Raw genomic sequence first — 17,557 nt, forward strand, 5'->3', positions numbered from 1 at the left:
ACCTTTATTCTTTCTACAATACTCGCCGGATTTGTTGGAATTTTATCAAAGATCCACTTGTTTCTAGCTGTCCAAATACCCCATAAAGCTCTGCAAAGAATTACATTTAGTAAGCTTTGTTTCTTTCTACACCTGGACCATCGAGAGATAAAAAGGATCATATCTTTCACCGATGTAAAGCATTCGCCTCTGATTTCACACCAAGATAGTATCAATTCCATCATTGATTTTGCAATATGACATAAAATCAATGTGTGATCACTAGTTTCCTCTCCAGCATTACATATACTACATATAGTGACAGGAAGAGTAACTCCCCTTTGACTAAGTGTCATAGCAACTAGAATTCTTTCCTGCTTGGCCCTCCATATGAAACATAGAATCTTGTATGGGATCACTTTGCACTAGTCAAAGGGCCCATCACTAACAATATGACTCGCCAACTCGATTCGTTCTCGTAACAAACTGACAATGAATTGATTCTCAGACGAAAAACTAGAGACCCATTTGTTTATCTCCGGATTCCATGAAACAACCTCATTACGATCAATGTTGAGATTAGCCAAGCTCCTACTAGACTTCATGATGTTTTTCCAGACCCTGTGATCGAGTAGTTGCCAAACACAGTCCAGTGTCTTCCCGATAATCCATGTAAGCAGTTGATCACTTTTGCCCAGAGGGCAGAATTGTCATTTTTTAGTTTCCATAACCATTTAGTGACCAAGGAGAGATTAAGAGATTTAATTGAGCCAAGCCCAATACACCCCACCTTTTTTGGGGCCGTGATCTTTTCCCACTTCACCCAGCAAATGCTTTTTCTCCCGTATTCTCTATTCCAGATAAATTTTCTCCTTATTTTTTCAAGAATGTCAATGACTCCATGAGGGACAACAAAGATGGACATGTAATATATCGGGAGGTTGCCAAGCACCGCCTTCGCAAGCGTAATTCTGCCACCAAAGCTCAACGTTTTAGCTTTCCACACTGACAATTTTGATTGGAATTTATCAATTATCGGCCTCCATGCGCTTTTTAAATTCATGTTTCCGCCAACTGGGATTCCAAGATAGGTAAACGGTAGCGTCGATGGTTTATAACCAAGGGGAGAGGACCAGTTCAAGATTTCCGAGTCGGAAGCTCCAATCCCAAACACTGTCGATTTTCTGAAATTCACTTTCAGCCTAGATGAAACATAGAAGCATCTCAGAATACGAGTCAGATTAGCAATGTTTCTCCTCGACCATTCACCTATAAAGAGTGCGTCATCTACATAAAATAAGTGGGATAAACAAATGTTAGAGTTTTGGAGTTTTAACCCATCGAACACCCCTATATCCACTGTCGTCTTCATCGCTAGGTTAAGACCTTCCATAGCAAGAATGAAGAGGAAGGGAGAGAGAGGGTCTCCCTGCCTAACTCCCCTAGACATTGTGAATTCAGTGGTTGGACTTCCATTGATGATTACCGATGCTCTCCCAGACTCCAGGCAATTTCGGATCCACTTTCTCCATTTCTCACCAAACTTCATTTGATCCATAATTGAGTCAAGGAAATTCCAATTCACCGAGTCAAAAGCCTTGTTGAAGTCTGCTTTGAAAAGGAGCATCTTCCGTTTTTTATTCTTTGACCAAGAGCATAGCTCATTGACTATTAACGGCCCCTCCAGAATATTTTTGCCTTCAACATAGGTTGATTGCACCTCATTAATAACACTTCCAAAAACTTTTTTTAACCTAATTGCCAACAATTTAGCAATTATTTTGTATAATAAACCAATCAGGCTGATAGGTCGAAAGTCAACGGATCTTTTGATTTGGCTGCAAGGGAGATGAAAGAGGAATTGCATCCTCTTGAGAATTTACCACCAACTTCAAAGTGCTTTACCAAACCCCAAATGTCATCACGAAGCAAGTCCCAATATTTTTTGAAAAAATTAAAGGTAAACCCGTCCGGTCCCGGGGACTTATCACCACCACATGCCCATACTACGTTTTTTATCTCCTCCAAAGAGAACTCTCCCTCAAGGAATCTAGTGTCTGATTCCGAAAGTTTACGAAAACTAGGGTGTATGAAAGAGGGTCTATTTGGCCATTTTTCATAGAATTTCATCTCGGAGAATTTTACAGCTTCCTTTTTGATTTCTATCGGGTCAGTTGTCCATGAACCATTCGCCATGATTCCATGAATATGATTCTTCCTGTTTCTGTTATCGACATATCCGTGGAAAAAAAAACGAGTATTTTCATCTCCTTCCACTTCTCATTTGATTTTCGCCCTTTGTTTCAGATCCATTGATGTCGCCCTAGCTTTTTCTAGTATTTTACCCCCCCCCCCCCCCCCACCTATTGACCGTTCAACCATTTCTGCTTCCGTTAGTGTCTTTCAGTAAAGTTTTATTGAGACAAAAACAAAGTCCAACTTAACAATTCCTATAGATATACAAAAGTTAAGAACATGAGAAATTTGCATTCTTTATGTAACTTGAAAATTTCCACTAGTCTTACAGTGTTTTTATATTATGTTTTTGAATTTAAAATTCCTATAGATTCTATTCAGTCATCATCTTCTATCTATTTCTCTATATTTAAACTTAACATATAGAACCCAAAATTCTTTCATTTAGCCTTTCAACTTTCGTCTTTAGTTTGTATGACGCATGCTCTAATTTCTTCTATCAATTGGTAAAATGTTTTACATGCTTGAAAGTGACATTCATATTGTTGGTATTTCAGATAAAGATGTTAGGTTATGCAGTTCCTTAGTCATTTTTGCTGTAGAACCTCGATCAAAACAAAATTTAAGTGATTTATTTCTTGTATACACGGTTTCAAATCTACCTTTGGTGTGTCATAGTGGATCATCATCGGTGAATGAAGCAAAGGAACACCATGACACACACACACACACATACAGAACAGGTGTTTTGGACAGGATAATACCAAAAAAAAGGGCCTCTTTTGGCGTTTTGTATAACATTCCTTTATATAAACAGGTATTGCAAATAAAAACCAAGGAAAGCACGATATCAAATTACCAAACCTTCTTCTATATCAACATTTCCTACTATAAAAAAAAAAAAAAAAAACAGAAAGGCCCTGAAACGTGAAGGACACCATGGTCAGATATCATAATCTATGTCTGAAGCATTCTCAGATACAGACTTCTTGACAAGTGTTCCTTGTTCATCATAAAGATCAAGATTCTCACATGGTTTTGGAAAGATTGTCCCTATCACACGTCCAGACACATAAGCACACTGAAAAATATGCTTCTTCTTGTATGTAGTCCCTACTGACATATCCCTGAAAGTTACATTCCTAATTGGAATATCTGCACTCCCATGTATCCTAACAGGAACACGCACTCCCTCACCATGGATGGAGGAATAGCTGATTCCCCTGATCACCGGAAACGCCTTCGGGTCAAAACCCATGTCTGGGTGCTCATTGTAATCCGTTTTAATAATTATCCCAACCCTTACATTCTCAAATGTTAGATTTTTATAACTGATGTCTTCAATGTATCCCCCTCTCCCTGCAGCTGTCTTGATTCTAACAGCACGCCTTGAGTTCCACACAAGAACATTCTCCACTCTCACATTTGATATCCCACCTGACATCTCACTGCCTATTGATATTCCAGCGCTATCAAAGTCCCAACATTTTTTTTTAAATCTTTATTAGCATCATTGAAGTAATGATTATAACAAATTTGGTAAATTTAGATCTCTCACCTGACCATTGATCGAACAACAAGGTTTCGAATGAGGATATTTTTTGAAGGGCGACCATAAGCAACACCATATTGATCCCATCCACTTTTGATTGCAATGGCATCATCACCAACGCTTATGTAACAGTCTTCTATTAACATATCTTCACATGAATCTATAAAAAAAAAAAAAAAAAAGATGATATATTTATTGCAAATCTCATAACTCATAACTCCTATTCTTATTGGGTGAATTCACTATTTCACTTCACTTACCAGGATCTATACCATCTGTATTTGGAGCCTCGAAAAGGGGAGCCAAGATTGTCAGATTTCTTATGGTGACGTTCTTACAATCATAAGGATGGAGGGTCCAAAAGGGTGAATCACGTAAAGTGATATTAGAGATCAGAATGTCACTTGAATACATGATCTGCACGAGGGGACCTCTTGTATGGTTAAGAAGCTTTTGCCGGTATTTTTTCCACCATGTTTGACCCTGTCCATCAACGGTGCCGTTATGCCCTGTGATCACTACGTCTTTCAGATTTTGACCATGGATCAAACTTCCATATCGGGCTCCAGGATGCTCTCTACCATAGCCATAAGAAGGCAAAGGGGGCATCAGAGGCCAATACTTTTCGTCCTGTTAAAACAAAAAATTAAAATAAGTGAACCACAATGACGCAGATTTGACTGATTGATGCCAGCATTCATATGAGCATTAAGAAATCGCAGAGTATTGAATTGAAATAAGAGAAAAGAAAAGAAAAAAGGTTGTAGAACACTCACATCTAGACCAAGTATAACAGAGTCTTCAGCAAGAAAAAGCGTCATATGACTTGTTAAATTAAATGGTGCTGTCAACCATCTTCCGGCGGGGACATTGAGCTGACCACCACCTTTCTTCCCTAGCTTGGAAATTGTAAAAACAGCCTTCTCGAAAGCCAAGGTGTTAACTGTGACGCCATCGCCGACAGCTCCGAAATCGGTAAGATTAAAGACGACGGGTCGGAAACGAGGCAATGGACGAAAAGGGAGGGGTCGCCGGAAAATTGATATACCATCTACAAAATTGCGTTGCCAGATGAAAAGGGATGCGAAAACGACGATCCAGAGGAGTGCGAAAAGGGTCTTGTAGGACGAGAAGAGTGCGGGAAACCAACGGCGGTGGTTGAATCGCCAGATTGAGGGCGATGAACTTAGGGTTTCCACCATAATAGTTAAGATCTGAATAATGGGCTTACCGGCAAGAGATGATGATGATGGGTTATGGGTGATGGAGTAGGAAGGTTGATTGAATACATGAATTGGGAATTGAAGAGGGTTTGTTGATTTGGAAGGTGGTTGTGACGTCAATTAGGTCAAGTTCAGTAGCAGTTGTTGGATTTGATTTTGGGGAAGAATGGAGTGCGTAGGAAGGGACGATGCTGCGTCAGACACAAATCAAACACCATCAATCTGTTCCGGCTATCTCTTTAAGCAACCAAATTACAAGCAAGTTTCTATCTGAATCTTAAATCTTGATGTAAAAATAATACTAATATTCAACAGTAACTCACAAGAATCCTCCAACTAAACAGTAAACCACCAATGTGTTTATAGAATCGTTTCGGTAAATGTTTTAATAGATTTACTATTCGATTCACACACTCAAACTAATGGATTTGGATAACAACGCTTTAGTATTTTAGTGTCAATTCATTGAAGATATCTTAAATTCAACCACAAAATTCGAACTGTTATAATACTATTTTAGATACAACAATAAAATTTGTTGTAAATTTAATTCAAAATAAAGTCTCATATGTTATACCAGAAATTTAGAAGAACAGCATATCTTTTTAATAAAAGTAAATAAAATTGGTCTTTATGGTTTGTTAAAAACCATGGATGTCAAAATGTTTTCAAGTTGTATCAATGGTCCAAAAAGCGAATTTTTTTGTGATTTTGAACCTAAAAATTTGAAAGGATTATTTTATCATTTTAATTTGTTTTTATATTTTTTTTAATCTTAATAGAAATTCATTTTTAATAAAATTAAAAAAAAAAAATAATAGTAATAATAAAACACTAGGCCTACAACTCATCCACCCCGACTATCCCCACCTCCCCTTCCTTCTTTCCTTCCCTCTTCACGCATCTCCTCTCTGCATCAATCTCCCAACATTCCGGTCGGAGAGCCCTATCCGTGGTACCCCGCCACCTCTTCTCAGCGGTAACTACACCCTCATTCTACCTCATTTCCCCATCTCCTTATCAAACCCTAGTCCTTTTGTTCATCTTCTGTTAACAGTGAAACCACCTACCATCGTCACTCACTCTTCCCCATCCATTGGTAAAACCCCACCCTTCAAAGATACTCCGAAGACGATCATCATCCGTTATACCCACCACTAACCACTATAGTGGTGGGTGTCACATCATCACCACTAAACATATGGGATACCTACTACTAAACACATCACTCCACCTCATTCTTTTAATTAAATTTAAATAAAAAATACATAAAAATCATATAATTTTTTTAAATACTTGTTTTTCATTAATTTAAAATACCAAATTACATTAAATAAAAACTACACGAATTAAAATAAAAATAACATTAAAAATAAAAATTATATTAATTAGAAAAATAACATTAAAAATAAAAAACCTAAAAATACCAAACTTATGATTTGTGTTTTAAGTAAGGTTATTCCATTTTGGGGGATTCTTCAACTTTTGTCAAGTTTTGACATGTCCAAAACGTTTATGATTTGTTTTTTCATATTGCTCAATGCCACATTAACCGGATCGATATTGATTTTGTGTACGTTGTTTATAACAAAGTTGTAAATTTCATTGAGCTTAAAACATTTGACCCTCATATCGTGCCACTTCGAGCATATTTCATCAACATTTCGAATTGCACAACGCATTAAACCGTGGAAAACACTTTCAACATTTCTCCAAAAAGAGCTAGACATTTGACCAACGTCTTCCTCCAAAACCATCACCCATGCTTGTGCTAATTTCTCTTCTTCCTCTTCTGACCATTTCTTATTTTTGGGAGGCATGGTTTTTAAAAGATAAAACAACAAAAATGTATGAATATAACTAAAGGGAAAGAAGAAATGCATAAAAATTAAAAAGATGGATGTTGATATTTATAGGTAAATGTTGGAGAAAAAATAAATGAAGTAGCCATTGGAAGGAGATTTAAAGCGGGAAATGAATTGATTAGGCGTTGCAATTTGTTGTTCAGAGGACGAAGGTCCACGACCCACGACTAGACACCGGGATGGTGTGCACGGTCGTGATCTGTAGCCACCTAAACCACGACCTCGTTCATGGCCACCATACCGAAAGGCCTTAGGTGCACAAAGATCTTGCGACATTGATCCTCAAGTGCACCGGATCCTTTGGGATTGATCCTCAAGTGTACAAGATCCTCCCACATAGTTGGTCATCCATGTTTTTTCTAGGAAGTTATAAACCCTGATTTTAGAAATAATGACTTGAATGTTCTTCAAATTACTCCCGGATAAATGTGCACAGTAAGGGAGAAGGGAGAAAGGCGGGTGATTTTTCATTTTCTGGTTGTCTCCGTATCTACAAGGAACATGTACTTCAGGTTTCACCCTCCATATTGTTTATGTTTCATATCGAAGCAATAATGAATGATGGATTTGTATATGTATTTGTGTTTCAAATAACAGAGTCAACTAGTGTAGATTATTACAAAAATCAAGTGTAGATTCCACAGATTTTGATTTTAGGGGGTATCTATAATGAACCAGACCCAATTGATATTGGTCTTTGTTTAATTCTTAGATAGTTGACAGGTGGTGTGGTAGTTGTATTTGTTTCCTCTTTTCCCGTCCTTGCTATGTGTATAAACAACGTCGTTGGAGAGGAAGAGCTTCGTCGGAGAGGAAGATAGAGAGAAAGAGAGATGGGGTATGTGTGGCATGGGCGGGTGAGGGGCCCATTCCTTTTTTCTAGTTATTTAAATATCAAGAAAATGTTAAGTAATGTAAGAAAAATGGAAAGAGTAAAATAGTTTTTTCAAGTTTTCGATGGACTAAAACTATAGAAGGTTTCAGCGTTTGGACAAATAGTGCAAGTTGAAAAGATATTGGATTCCATCCATATTTTTTTGCAAACCATGGAGACCAATTTTGCAGTTTAGTCTTTTAATAATTTAGTCAAAAAATAACATTTCGTCAAAAATAACCAACGTAATCGGAGATGAGCTAACAAGCTTGTGGCTTTGTCAACTCGTATGTGGTTTCGTCGTTGGACACAGTAACTCGTCTACGATTTTGTCAAAAGGGTTGTGGTTTCAAGGCCCATTAGCCAAAAATATTTAAACCTTAAAAAAAGAAAATTTTAGCTCATTTTCACCCTCAAAGATAGGAAAACTCAGGAAAACTCTCTCTCTCTCTCTCTCTCTCTCTCCAAAAATTATTTATTATCGTTGGTAAAACAAAGTTTATAAAATTTGGTGTTTTTGAAAGCCAAAATATGTTCGTGAAGTGTCCACAACATACTAATTAGACAACACAACTTCATGTCCCAACCGGATCCTTACTAAAATATTTGGTGTGGTGTCACATTTGAAAGTCGCGGGGTAAGAGCAATTCGAGAGTCATATTCTCACAATAATTTTAATTTTTATGTAAAGATAGACTTTCATTTTCTTTTATTATTTAAATTGTATTCTACCTAATTAAATATATATAATAATGTAAAATCGGTTGTACATAATAGTGAAATAGTTTTATAAATAAACTTGAAAGCAATATTAACATATATCGGCAAAACCCACCCACATATATAACTTGTTGCCACCACGAATTGGACTTTGCACTACGAACCCCAACATAAATACATACATGTGTACCAAGTTGTCATATATTCTAGTGCGACACTACTTCTATGTATAGCGTGTTGAGGTCTTCTATAAGTCCTCAAGATTAGCCTTTTAGATTACGCATGTTAATTGGTTTTGTCATGCCATGAGCTCATCAGTGAAGTAACACTAGCCCCCGACCAGTTATGTATAGCCAGCTATGATCCCCTTCATTGGCAAGCTATTTAATGACTCGGACTGTTGAGAGAAAAACTTTTGAGACACACTTGAACAAACGTTAGAACAAGTTGTATATTGCGGAATAAGTTAATCTCAAATGATCATAAAGCTCAACAATAATTAGAGGTTAGAGTTATTAGATTGTTAGGTACATAAATGTAATTGTTGAAAAGTAAGGAAATGTAAATGACATCAAGTTGTATATCAAGTAAACACTAAGCTAATTCGTGACAAGGTTTGCAATCAAACACAAGTCAGTAAGAGTGATCAGCTAAAGTGAAGAAGTCTCAAGGAATTGATCTGAAGGAGAGTTTGAGAGTTTAGATCTTAATAAGTGAATATAAGTTCAAATAAATCTTTTAGAGAGAATATAAGATATGAAAGATAAGAGATGAGTAAAAGAGAGATGTAAGATGTGTATTCAATCAGAACATGAGATCTCTATATATAGAGTCTAAAGGATTACAAGAAAATAAACAAAGTCTAAATCGGTCTTAAGTGGCTATGCAAGGCACACTGGATAAAGCAATGTAAAGTGAAAAGATAACAAATAAAACTAAGTCTTTACTTGATGAAGACAGTTGCGGATGCGGTCGGTGATTACTGTTGAGAAGCTGAATGTAGATCAGGAGATGGCTTCGGATTGGCTAAGTTTAAGAGGGTCACTTTCTTGCTTCAACAATTTCCCCCTAAGTGACCTCTTCAACTTTTCTTTTATCTATCGAGCTTTAGGAATCTGATGAGAAGCCACCAAAACGTCTTGCTTCTCCGAGCCAAACAATTCTCCTAGAGATTTCAAAACTCTTAGTTTGGAAGGAGAGCTAAGGGTTTACCTTGTGTGACTATATAGGAGGTGTATAACATCTGTATTTTGGTTGTGATAGTAGTAGCAGCTGATTATCATCTAAGAGGTGAGTCTCTTCGCTGTACTCGTGGGTCGAGGGAACCAATACCGACCCATTGGATTATGTTTGTAGGATGCTAACTGTCTTCATGACTGTTGCATGTGTTTGTATGTTTCATATGGGTTGCATCTAATTATGTATGTTATGGGTTGGCCCAATTATATAGACGAGGTCTGATTTTTTATGTTATGGGTTGGGTCCGATTATATGGGTTAGGCCCGATTATCTATGATATGGACGGGTCCCGAATTGCATGGGTTGGGACCGAAACAATATATGTTGGGTTGAGCCCGTTTGTGTTTGATGTATGATATTTTGGGGAATGCACTAAACTTTTATGCTTACGGTTTCATATTTATGTTTCAGGTATTTTCGGTTCCAAGGGGAAGAGTTCGGCATGATTACATCGCATCCATTAGTTTTTCGCACTTTATGATTTGTTTTATACTTTGATGACTTTTGATACATTTTCTTTATAGTTTGATTGAGTTATGGAATGAACGAATGGTTGTTTTGGTTGACTTAAAAAAATTACTTAGTATTTTTGGGACGTTACAGGGTTGATCTGATTATTGTTTTTCCAACGAAACATATTTACTAAATAGGCTAAACTCAGGTTAACCCGTTTAAATTTCCACAGACAACCCCTTAAATTAAATAATCCATCAAATAAAATTACATACAATTTAAAAGCTATAATAAAAGTTCAAGTTTGAAAATCATACAATAATAACTTAATAGGCCCATAACACAACGAGTAACTCTTACTTTCTAAATTTTATGCAACTCAACTATCTTTTTTACTAATTCGAATTACAGTAACGATTACTGACCCATGGTTTTTGATAAATAAAAAATAATCAAAATATAATGATCAACTAAATAAGTAATAAGCAAAAAATATTTAAATTTTTTAAACAGGTTGACAGATTTTAAATATATTAGAAATTTCAACCCTAACACAACTCATTTAATTAAACGTGTTAGATGGGTTGACTCATTTAATTAAATGGGTTCAAATCTCAATCCAACCTACTATTTGTTTGATTAGGTTTAGGTTGGGTTGATAGGTTCGAATTGAGATTGTCACCCCTACTTTTTGGGTCATGTGGAGTTTTCAAAATGCTCTCTGTCCGAAACATAATTTGTTTCGGTCTATCGTTTTTACATTCTTTAGTTGGATATCTAATTGAGGTCCAAAGTTTTATTTGGATTGTGGCTTACTTGCATGTACTTAGTTTTTAGTTCTCTCTCTCTCTCTCTCTCTCTCTCTCTCTCTCTCTCTTATGGAGTCTTGTTTCTGTTTCGACTAACCATTTTCCGTTTTTTCTTTTATAAAATCTTTAATGTCGTTTTAAAAAAATTAAGGCTGCAAGGTATGCGTTGAGACCCTATGTGGCATGTCATAATGGCGTTATAGCACTATGAACACCGTCATATGGTAAGAGGTATTGACATCATAACATATTAAAACCGAAGTACTTTCTCTCTCACACACACAGACACTAGCTGCATATATTATATCTTTCTGCTCTTACCATCATGTTATAACATGAGAACCCCTACATTTCATGTTATAACATGTTAGAGTATGATGTAACTAACGTTTTGGTGTTATAAATCCACCCTCAAGGAGCCATACCTTGTAGCCTAAACACATTTAATAATTGAAAGATTTTTCTTAATGCTTTTGTGAATTTTATGAATTTCTTGAGTTTTCTACTTTTCCAAGAAAATACAAGCCCATATATTATCCCTAAGTTAAACAAAATCTGCGCGAGTCCATGACTTCGATACACACAATGAAACAAACTCACCGGACCCACGTATCCATCCACACACGTGCCACCATTGGTCATCTTCTTCTTCAATCTCTGCAATTATACTACAAATTATCGACTCCCATTACCATCCGTCTTTTTAAAGAAGGCTATCTCCATGGCTTTCACCATTGCTTCCACCTCCCATTCATCCCTCTCAACCAGGGGAGAGTTGGCCACGAAGTTACCTTCTGTGGGAAGGAGCAATAATCCAAGGTACTTGTTGAGAAGCAGCCATGGATTGAAGCTTAAAGCAGCTAAAGGAGGTGTATCAAGTGTCTGTGAACCACTTCCCGCTGACAGACCTATATGGTTCCCTGGAAGCACTCCTCCTGAATGGCTTGATGGCAGGTCAATTCTTTAACCTCTCACTTCCATCTGAATTCATACATATACACATCCTTAATATATTCTCCTTGATTTTTCTTGATTAATCTTAGCCTTCCTGGAGATTTTGGGTTCGACCCACTCGGCTTAGGTACGCAAATTTCAACGGGTTGTCTTCTTTTTTATGTAAATCTTCAAAGTCGTTAAAGAAAAACTGTTTCTTGATCAGGATCTGATCCAGAAACACTGAAATGGTTTGCACAAGCTGAGCTGATGCACAGCAGATGGGCGATGCTGGCAGTTGCAGGAATTCTTATCCCAGAATGGCTCGAAAGCCTGGGGTTTATCGAAAACTTTTCATGGTTCGATGCTGGGTCAAGAGAATACTTTGCTGACCCAACCACATTATTTGTAGTGCAATTAGCTTTGATGGGTTGGGTGGAAGGTCGAAGATGGGCTGACATGGTCAACCCAGGGAGCGTTGACATCGAACCTAATTTTCCCAACAGGAAGAAACCAAAGCCGGATGTCGGGTACCCCGGTGGGTTGTGGTTTGACCCGTTCATGTGGGGAAGAGGGTCGCCGGAGCCAGTGATGGTTCTTAGGACGAAGGAGATCAAAAACGGTCGACTTGCAATGCTGGCGTTTACAGGTTTTGTATTCCAAGCCATTTACACCGGACAAGGTCCCCTTGAGAACCTAACGGCACACCTTGCAGATCCTGGTCATGTCAACATTTTCTCGGTAGAGTTAACATCTTAATTTTTTACTTTACTTATCTTCTTATGATCAATATATGAGCGATTGGTTTTTCGATCTGTTTAACTTTATGTATATATATCATTTTCAGGCCTTCAGCACCCAGATTCAGTGATCGATCGATCGATGCTTTGGTTACTAGCCTTCCTTCAATCACAGTTTTTGTAAACTTGTATGTTTTGATTGAGTTAACCAAGTAGTTAAAACTGTTTCAAATTTAATCTCATATCTGTATACATATGCTTTGCTAATTACAAAAGAAATGTGTTTCATCGTTGGATTATGATTTCTTAGTTGTCAAGAACCCTATTGTTCTGCTTCCATGGACAAGACAAACACTAATAGGCAATAGCCCACTCTTAAAGGTTTGACCATCCCAACCCATTCAAATTAATCCTGTAAGTTTAATGGATTGCCCATAGCATTACATTTTTTTATTCAACTTTATCTTAGATCATCTTTCCATGTAACTATTTATAAAGTTTTTTGCTACATGGTAAACACATTAAGAACCACCGGGCATGTTTTTTTGAAGGTCAATACTTAATACAACCATTTAAAAAACTCTAAGACCGACTCTAAATATGCAAAACAGGCTGGACCAACCCGGCTTGGTCCACAAAAAGCCCAACCTTGGTCGAGTCATGTTCAACGCAGAGCTTAAAAAGCCCTACCTCGCTTGTCTATAGATAGAGAAATTGGCATGTTAAGCCCCGCAAGCTATATTCTAAGGATAAATACAAGAAATAAAAACATATTTTCATTTGATTAATACCTAATGTATACAATTTATTGTATGTGACGTTTTAGGGATATATACAAGAAATTGCAACATACTTGTCTCATCTGAAGTCATTTTTATATTATAATATAGTACTTAATGCCTACAAAATATGTAATATATCGTAAAGATAAATGCAAAAAATAGCAACATACTTTCATTGGAGTTTTATAATATAATCTTACTTTAATTTTTTATATGACAACGTTATACAACAAAATGGATCCAAGAGAAAGCAACTTTTATCCGGTCTATCAACATTATATATGCTCCCAATAAACCATCCGACAAGCAAAGAATGGCCCTATAGTTGAAAAACAAGCTAAGGTTGGTCTATTCTTGGTGTAAATATCTATATATTATCTGATAGTTATTCTTTTTAATAATTGGAATTCAGCAGTTTTTTTTTTCAATATCTTTATTAAAAAATTATAAAGATAGAGGAGTATAAGTTTGCTTCCGAATAGTCGATTTTGTTATGCTTGATACAAAGTCAAACAGTTGAACTAAGCAAATATACAAAAAAAGAGGGAAAAACAGATTATTAGTCAAAAACACACAACCACCAACGACCTTATTTATTCAATAGCTTTGACATGGTGCGTCGGTCTGCTGGTCAGCGACAACTGGTCAAAGTCCCAACAGGTAGTAGGTTGTGGATGTTCTCCTTTTTGCTTTTAACACAGTTTCTACACAAGGAAACAGGCGATCGAAGAAGATGAAGATGGGTCCAACATCATCTCAAGTTATGTCGAGGTTGAACCTGCAACCAAACCCAGAAGGTGGTTTTTACGCAGAAACATTCAGAGACTTTTCCGTTAACCTTTCCACTTCTCAACTTCCCCCTCGATGTAAGTAATCCTACTTCTTTCGTAATCTTTAGTCGATTCACCAACTGTTACAGAAAAGTCTTTATCGTTCTCTTGATCGAATCTTCTTGATTTTACCCTCAAACAGACAAGGTCGGTCGTCCGATTAGTACAGTCATATACTTCCTGCTTCTAACCGGGAGTGTATCTCACCTCCACCGTCTTCCAAGTGCAGAAACATGGCACTTCTACATGGGTGAACCTCTAACGGTAATTACATCCATCATCTTCTCCAACCGATTTGATTTGTAGCTAGTAAGTAACAATAATTAATGTCATCTTCTGCAACAGATATTGGAAATGTATGAGAAAAATGGAAGTGTCAAGTTAACGACCATCGGACAAGATATTGGGGAAAACCAACGGCTGCAGTATACGGTGCCACCGGATGTGTGGTTTGGTGCGTTCCCTACAAGAGACTACAACGTATCGACGATGGATTATTCAGTCGTGAAAAATGCAGCGAGGGATGCAGAGAAACATTTTTCGCTGGTGGGAACCACGGTTGCGCCTGCTTTCGAGGTCGATGACTTTGTGCTGGCTAATCGTTCTCGACTCGTTTCTTCTTTTCCTGCTCATCAATCGCTTCTTTCTATGATCACACCTTCTGGTTAGAAGGCACCACGTCCATGTATTTTAGGGTATTTGATTTGGATCATGTGTAAATACTAAAATTTAGTCTTCTTGCTTGTAACTTATTTTACCAAGGCAACATGTGCGGGAATAAAATTGACAAGTTAATAAAAGAACCGGTTTTCTAGTCTAAACCCAAGGTGTACACTATAATTCATGAAATGGTTATGGTACCAACTATCTATTTTTTTTAAGAAAATATCACTCAATTAAATACATGTTGTGAGAAGCTATAGATGTATTTTGTTGTAAATGTGTAACAACATAAATTTCAAAACAATTTTTCACTTTTAAAAATGTAATTTCATTCATACATATTCTCAAATCTCATTGTATCACATGTCAAAACCATAAAAACACATCCCAAGATCAAAACGTATCAAACTCTGATAGTGTGTACTGATCATGCCGGCGCCTTCCCGCGATCCTTACTGGTACCTGAAACACTTAACACAAAACACTGTAAGCATAAATGCTTAGTGAGTTCCCCAAAATACCACATACAACACATATTAGCCACTCTAGGCTATAACTCTGTATGACCCTCTGGTCAAAGTGTCTCAGTGGGACCCTCTAGTCCCATAACTTTGTGGACCCTCTGGTCCTAACTCTGTAAACTCTGAATCACATATAGCACATAATCACATAGATATCACATCATATAATAACATACAACATACTCTGGCACATAACTCTAATTACCACTCTAGGTAAAGTATAGTGAGAAAACACACCTCGGATAACTCAGAAACCCTCGAACTCGGAAATACTGATCTAGCCTCCGCCTAATCACATAAAATAATTACTCGGATAACTCAGAAACCCTCGAACTCGGAAATACTGATCTAGCCTCCGCCTAATCACATAAAATAATTACTCTAATCAATATGACCTTCAAAGACTAAGCTAATCCCTTTCTAAGCTCTCTAAGGATGGTAAAAGACCATTCTACCCCTCCAATGGCTCAAAAGTCCAAACATTGACTAAACCCCAATAGTCAATGAAGTCAACTCTAGTTAACGGTCAACTTTGACCAGACTCGTCGAGTGCACTCGGGCGACTCGGCGAGTCCACGCGGGTCCCCTGAATCCTTCTAAGCCTCACTTGGCACGTCGAGTCCCTCCTCCACTCGTTGGGTTACTCTGCAACGAATCGCGGGGCAACCCCGACTCGACTCGTCGAGTCCACTTATGGACTCGGCGAGTTGCTCCCATAACAACTCTCAAATGACCTTCTAAGGTCAGATCTGCTTCTCTAAACTATAGATCTGACTTCCCCACGACCAATAACCACATAAAGGTCGAAACTTGACTCACATGCAATGCACCCAAGGCTTTCCTTAGTGAAATGGCTTCTAAAATGGCAACCTAGTCTCCTTTCCTCCATAAACCAACATAAAGCAGAATGGGGAAGGCTCTCTGGACCTCTATGGGTCCAGATCCGAGGTCTAACACAGCAAGGGACCATAAACCCAACTTTTCAAGCTCTAAAAGGTTATAGAAAACACTAGATCATAGATCTTAACCCAAAACAGAAAGGAAGTTCGATTTGATACCTCAACAGTGTAGATCTGAACTTGAAAACCCTGGATCCACAGCTCCCTTGACCTCCTCTTGCTGGAAACAACTTCTCCTTTGCTAAATCACACAAAAATCGATCAATATGGCCTTATCACTCTCTCAACTCGCTCAAGCTCTCAAGGGGCACTCTCTCTGGACAGGTAGCCGCACAAGAGGACTATAAGGTCCTTTAAATAGGGCTCAGGCCCGAGGATTTAGGGTTTCAGCCCACAGCATGGGCTCGTTGAGTCCCCCCTTTCCGACTCATCGAGTTCGCTCATTAATCCAGTCAGCAAACGCGATCCTACTCGACGAGTCCAAGCGTCAACTCGTCGAGTTCCTCTCTTTTACTCAAATACATGATCAAACATAATACCTGAAAATTCGGATGTTACAAAATGTTGGAATCAACCCTTGAATATCACTCACCAATAAATTCAAAGGATATATGCAGCAGAAAACAAATCTTTCTTAATAAATAAAAATAATTTTATCACTTTTCATTTTTTTATATATTATGTCGCATGTCATTTTATGGTACATTTAGATTAAATTATATCCAAGTGTCATTTTGTGGTTTTTTTTCTATTTTATTAAATTTCATATAATACTTAAATTTCATATCTAATTCATTAATACAGCAAAAAAACAAATCTTTCTTAATAAATAAAAATAATTTTATCACTTTTCATTTTTTTATATATTATGTCGCATGTCATTTTATGGTACATTTAGATTAAATTATATCCAAGTGTCATTTTGTGGTTTTTTTTTCTATTTTATTAAATTTCATATCTAATTCATTAATACAACTTTTCTTATAATTTCAAATTTTCTAAATTAAATCCAATTATTTTACTTGTTTATTTATTTAAATTATTAATTTAAACTTAAAAGATAAATAAGCACTTGAATTTTAATAATTAAATATTTTATTTTTTTCTTATAAATCTAAATTTTCTGAATTGTTAGATCTTCATGTTTGTTTGTTTTTTCCTTTTTATTAAATCCATGTAATATATGACTTTCACAACAAGTACGAAGATATGGAAGTAATTTGGACTCAAAAGCTACTTTATAATTCATCAAACAAATGGCTAAATATAGCCTACATAT

The 17,557-nt window shown here is 36.9% G+C and overlaps 3 protein-coding genes across 3 annotated transcripts; 2 read left to right on the forward strand and 1 right to left on the reverse strand.

The window, feature by feature from the left end:
* Positions 1-2,936: 2,936 nt before the first annotated feature.
* Positions 2,937-5,322, reverse strand: LOC145068334 (putative polygalacturonase). Its single transcript, XM_079015288.1, has 4 exons — positions 4,504-5,322; positions 3,988-4,357; positions 3,734-3,887; positions 2,937-3,644 (listed from the first exon to the last, which is right to left on the reverse strand). Exons 1-4 carry the CDS (start codon positions 4,927-4,929, stop codon positions 3,119-3,121), a joined length of 1,476 nt encoding a protein of 491 aa, XP_078871414.1. The 5' UTR covers positions 4,930-5,322; the 3' UTR covers positions 2,937-3,118.
* Positions 5,323-11,579: 6,257 nt separating this feature from the next.
* On the forward strand, positions 11,580-12,882 carry LHCA6 (PSI type II chlorophyll a/b-binding protein (Lhca2*1)). Its single transcript, XM_079012961.1, has 4 exons — positions 11,580-11,864; positions 11,954-11,991; positions 12,070-12,584; positions 12,691-12,882. The coding sequence occupies exons 1-4, from the start codon at positions 11,632-11,634 to the stop codon at positions 12,712-12,714; spliced, it is 810 nt and encodes a 269-aa protein (XP_078869087.1). The 5' UTR covers positions 11,580-11,631; the 3' UTR covers positions 12,715-12,882.
* Positions 12,883-13,014: 132 nt separating this feature from the next.
* Positions 13,015-15,016, forward strand: LOC145065861 (uncharacterized). The gene is made up of 3 exons (XM_079012962.1): positions 13,015-14,231; positions 14,338-14,459; positions 14,541-15,016. The coding sequence occupies exons 1-3, from the start codon at positions 14,099-14,101 to the stop codon at positions 14,862-14,864; spliced, it is 579 nt and encodes a 192-aa protein (XP_078869088.1). The 5' UTR covers positions 13,015-14,098; the 3' UTR covers positions 14,865-15,016.
* Positions 15,017-17,557: the final 2,541 nt, after the last annotated feature.

Source organism: Lactuca serriola, chromosome 8 (assembly GCF_051521515.1).
Source record: "Lactuca serriola cultivar US96UC23 chromosome 8, Lser_US96UC23_V15, whole genome shotgun sequence".
Lineage (NCBI taxonomy): Eukaryota > Viridiplantae > Streptophyta > Magnoliopsida > Asterales > Asteraceae > Lactuca > Lactuca serriola.

Bases quoted from the DNA above. Each gene is read 5' to 3' on its own strand.
- LOC145068334 (XM_079015288.1), bottom strand. From the start codon at position 4,929: ATGGTGGAAACCCTAAGTTCATCGCCCTCAATCTGGCGATTCAACCAC. The intron at 4,358-4,503 runs GTGAGTGTTCTA...TTGTTTTAACAG, and splicing joins CTGTTATACTTGGTCTAGAT to GACGAAAAGTATTGGCCTCT. The intron at 3,645-3,733 runs GTGAGAGATCTA...GGACTTTGATAG, and splicing joins GTTGTTCGATCAATGGTCAG to CGCTGGAATATCAATAGGCA.
- LHCA6 (XM_079012961.1), top strand. From the start codon at position 11,632: ATGGCTTTCACCATTGCTTCCACCTCCCATTCATCCCTCTCAACCAGG. The intron at 11,865-11,953 runs GTCAATTCTTTA...GATTAATCTTAG, and splicing joins CCTGAATGGCTTGATGGCAG to CCTTCCTGGAGATTTTGGGT. The intron at 11,992-12,069 runs GTACGCAAATTT...TTTCTTGATCAG, and splicing joins GTTCGACCCACTCGGCTTAG to GATCTGATCCAGAAACACTG.
- LOC145065861 (XM_079012962.1), top strand. From the start codon at position 14,099: ATGAAGATGGGTCCAACATCATCTCAAGTTATGTCGAGGTTGAACCTG. The intron at 14,232-14,337 runs GTAAGTAATCCT...ACCCTCAAACAG, and splicing joins TTCTCAACTTCCCCCTCGAT to ACAAGGTCGGTCGTCCGATT. The intron at 14,460-14,540 runs GTAATTACATCC...CTTCTGCAACAG, and splicing joins ACATGGGTGAACCTCTAACG to ATATTGGAAATGTATGAGAA.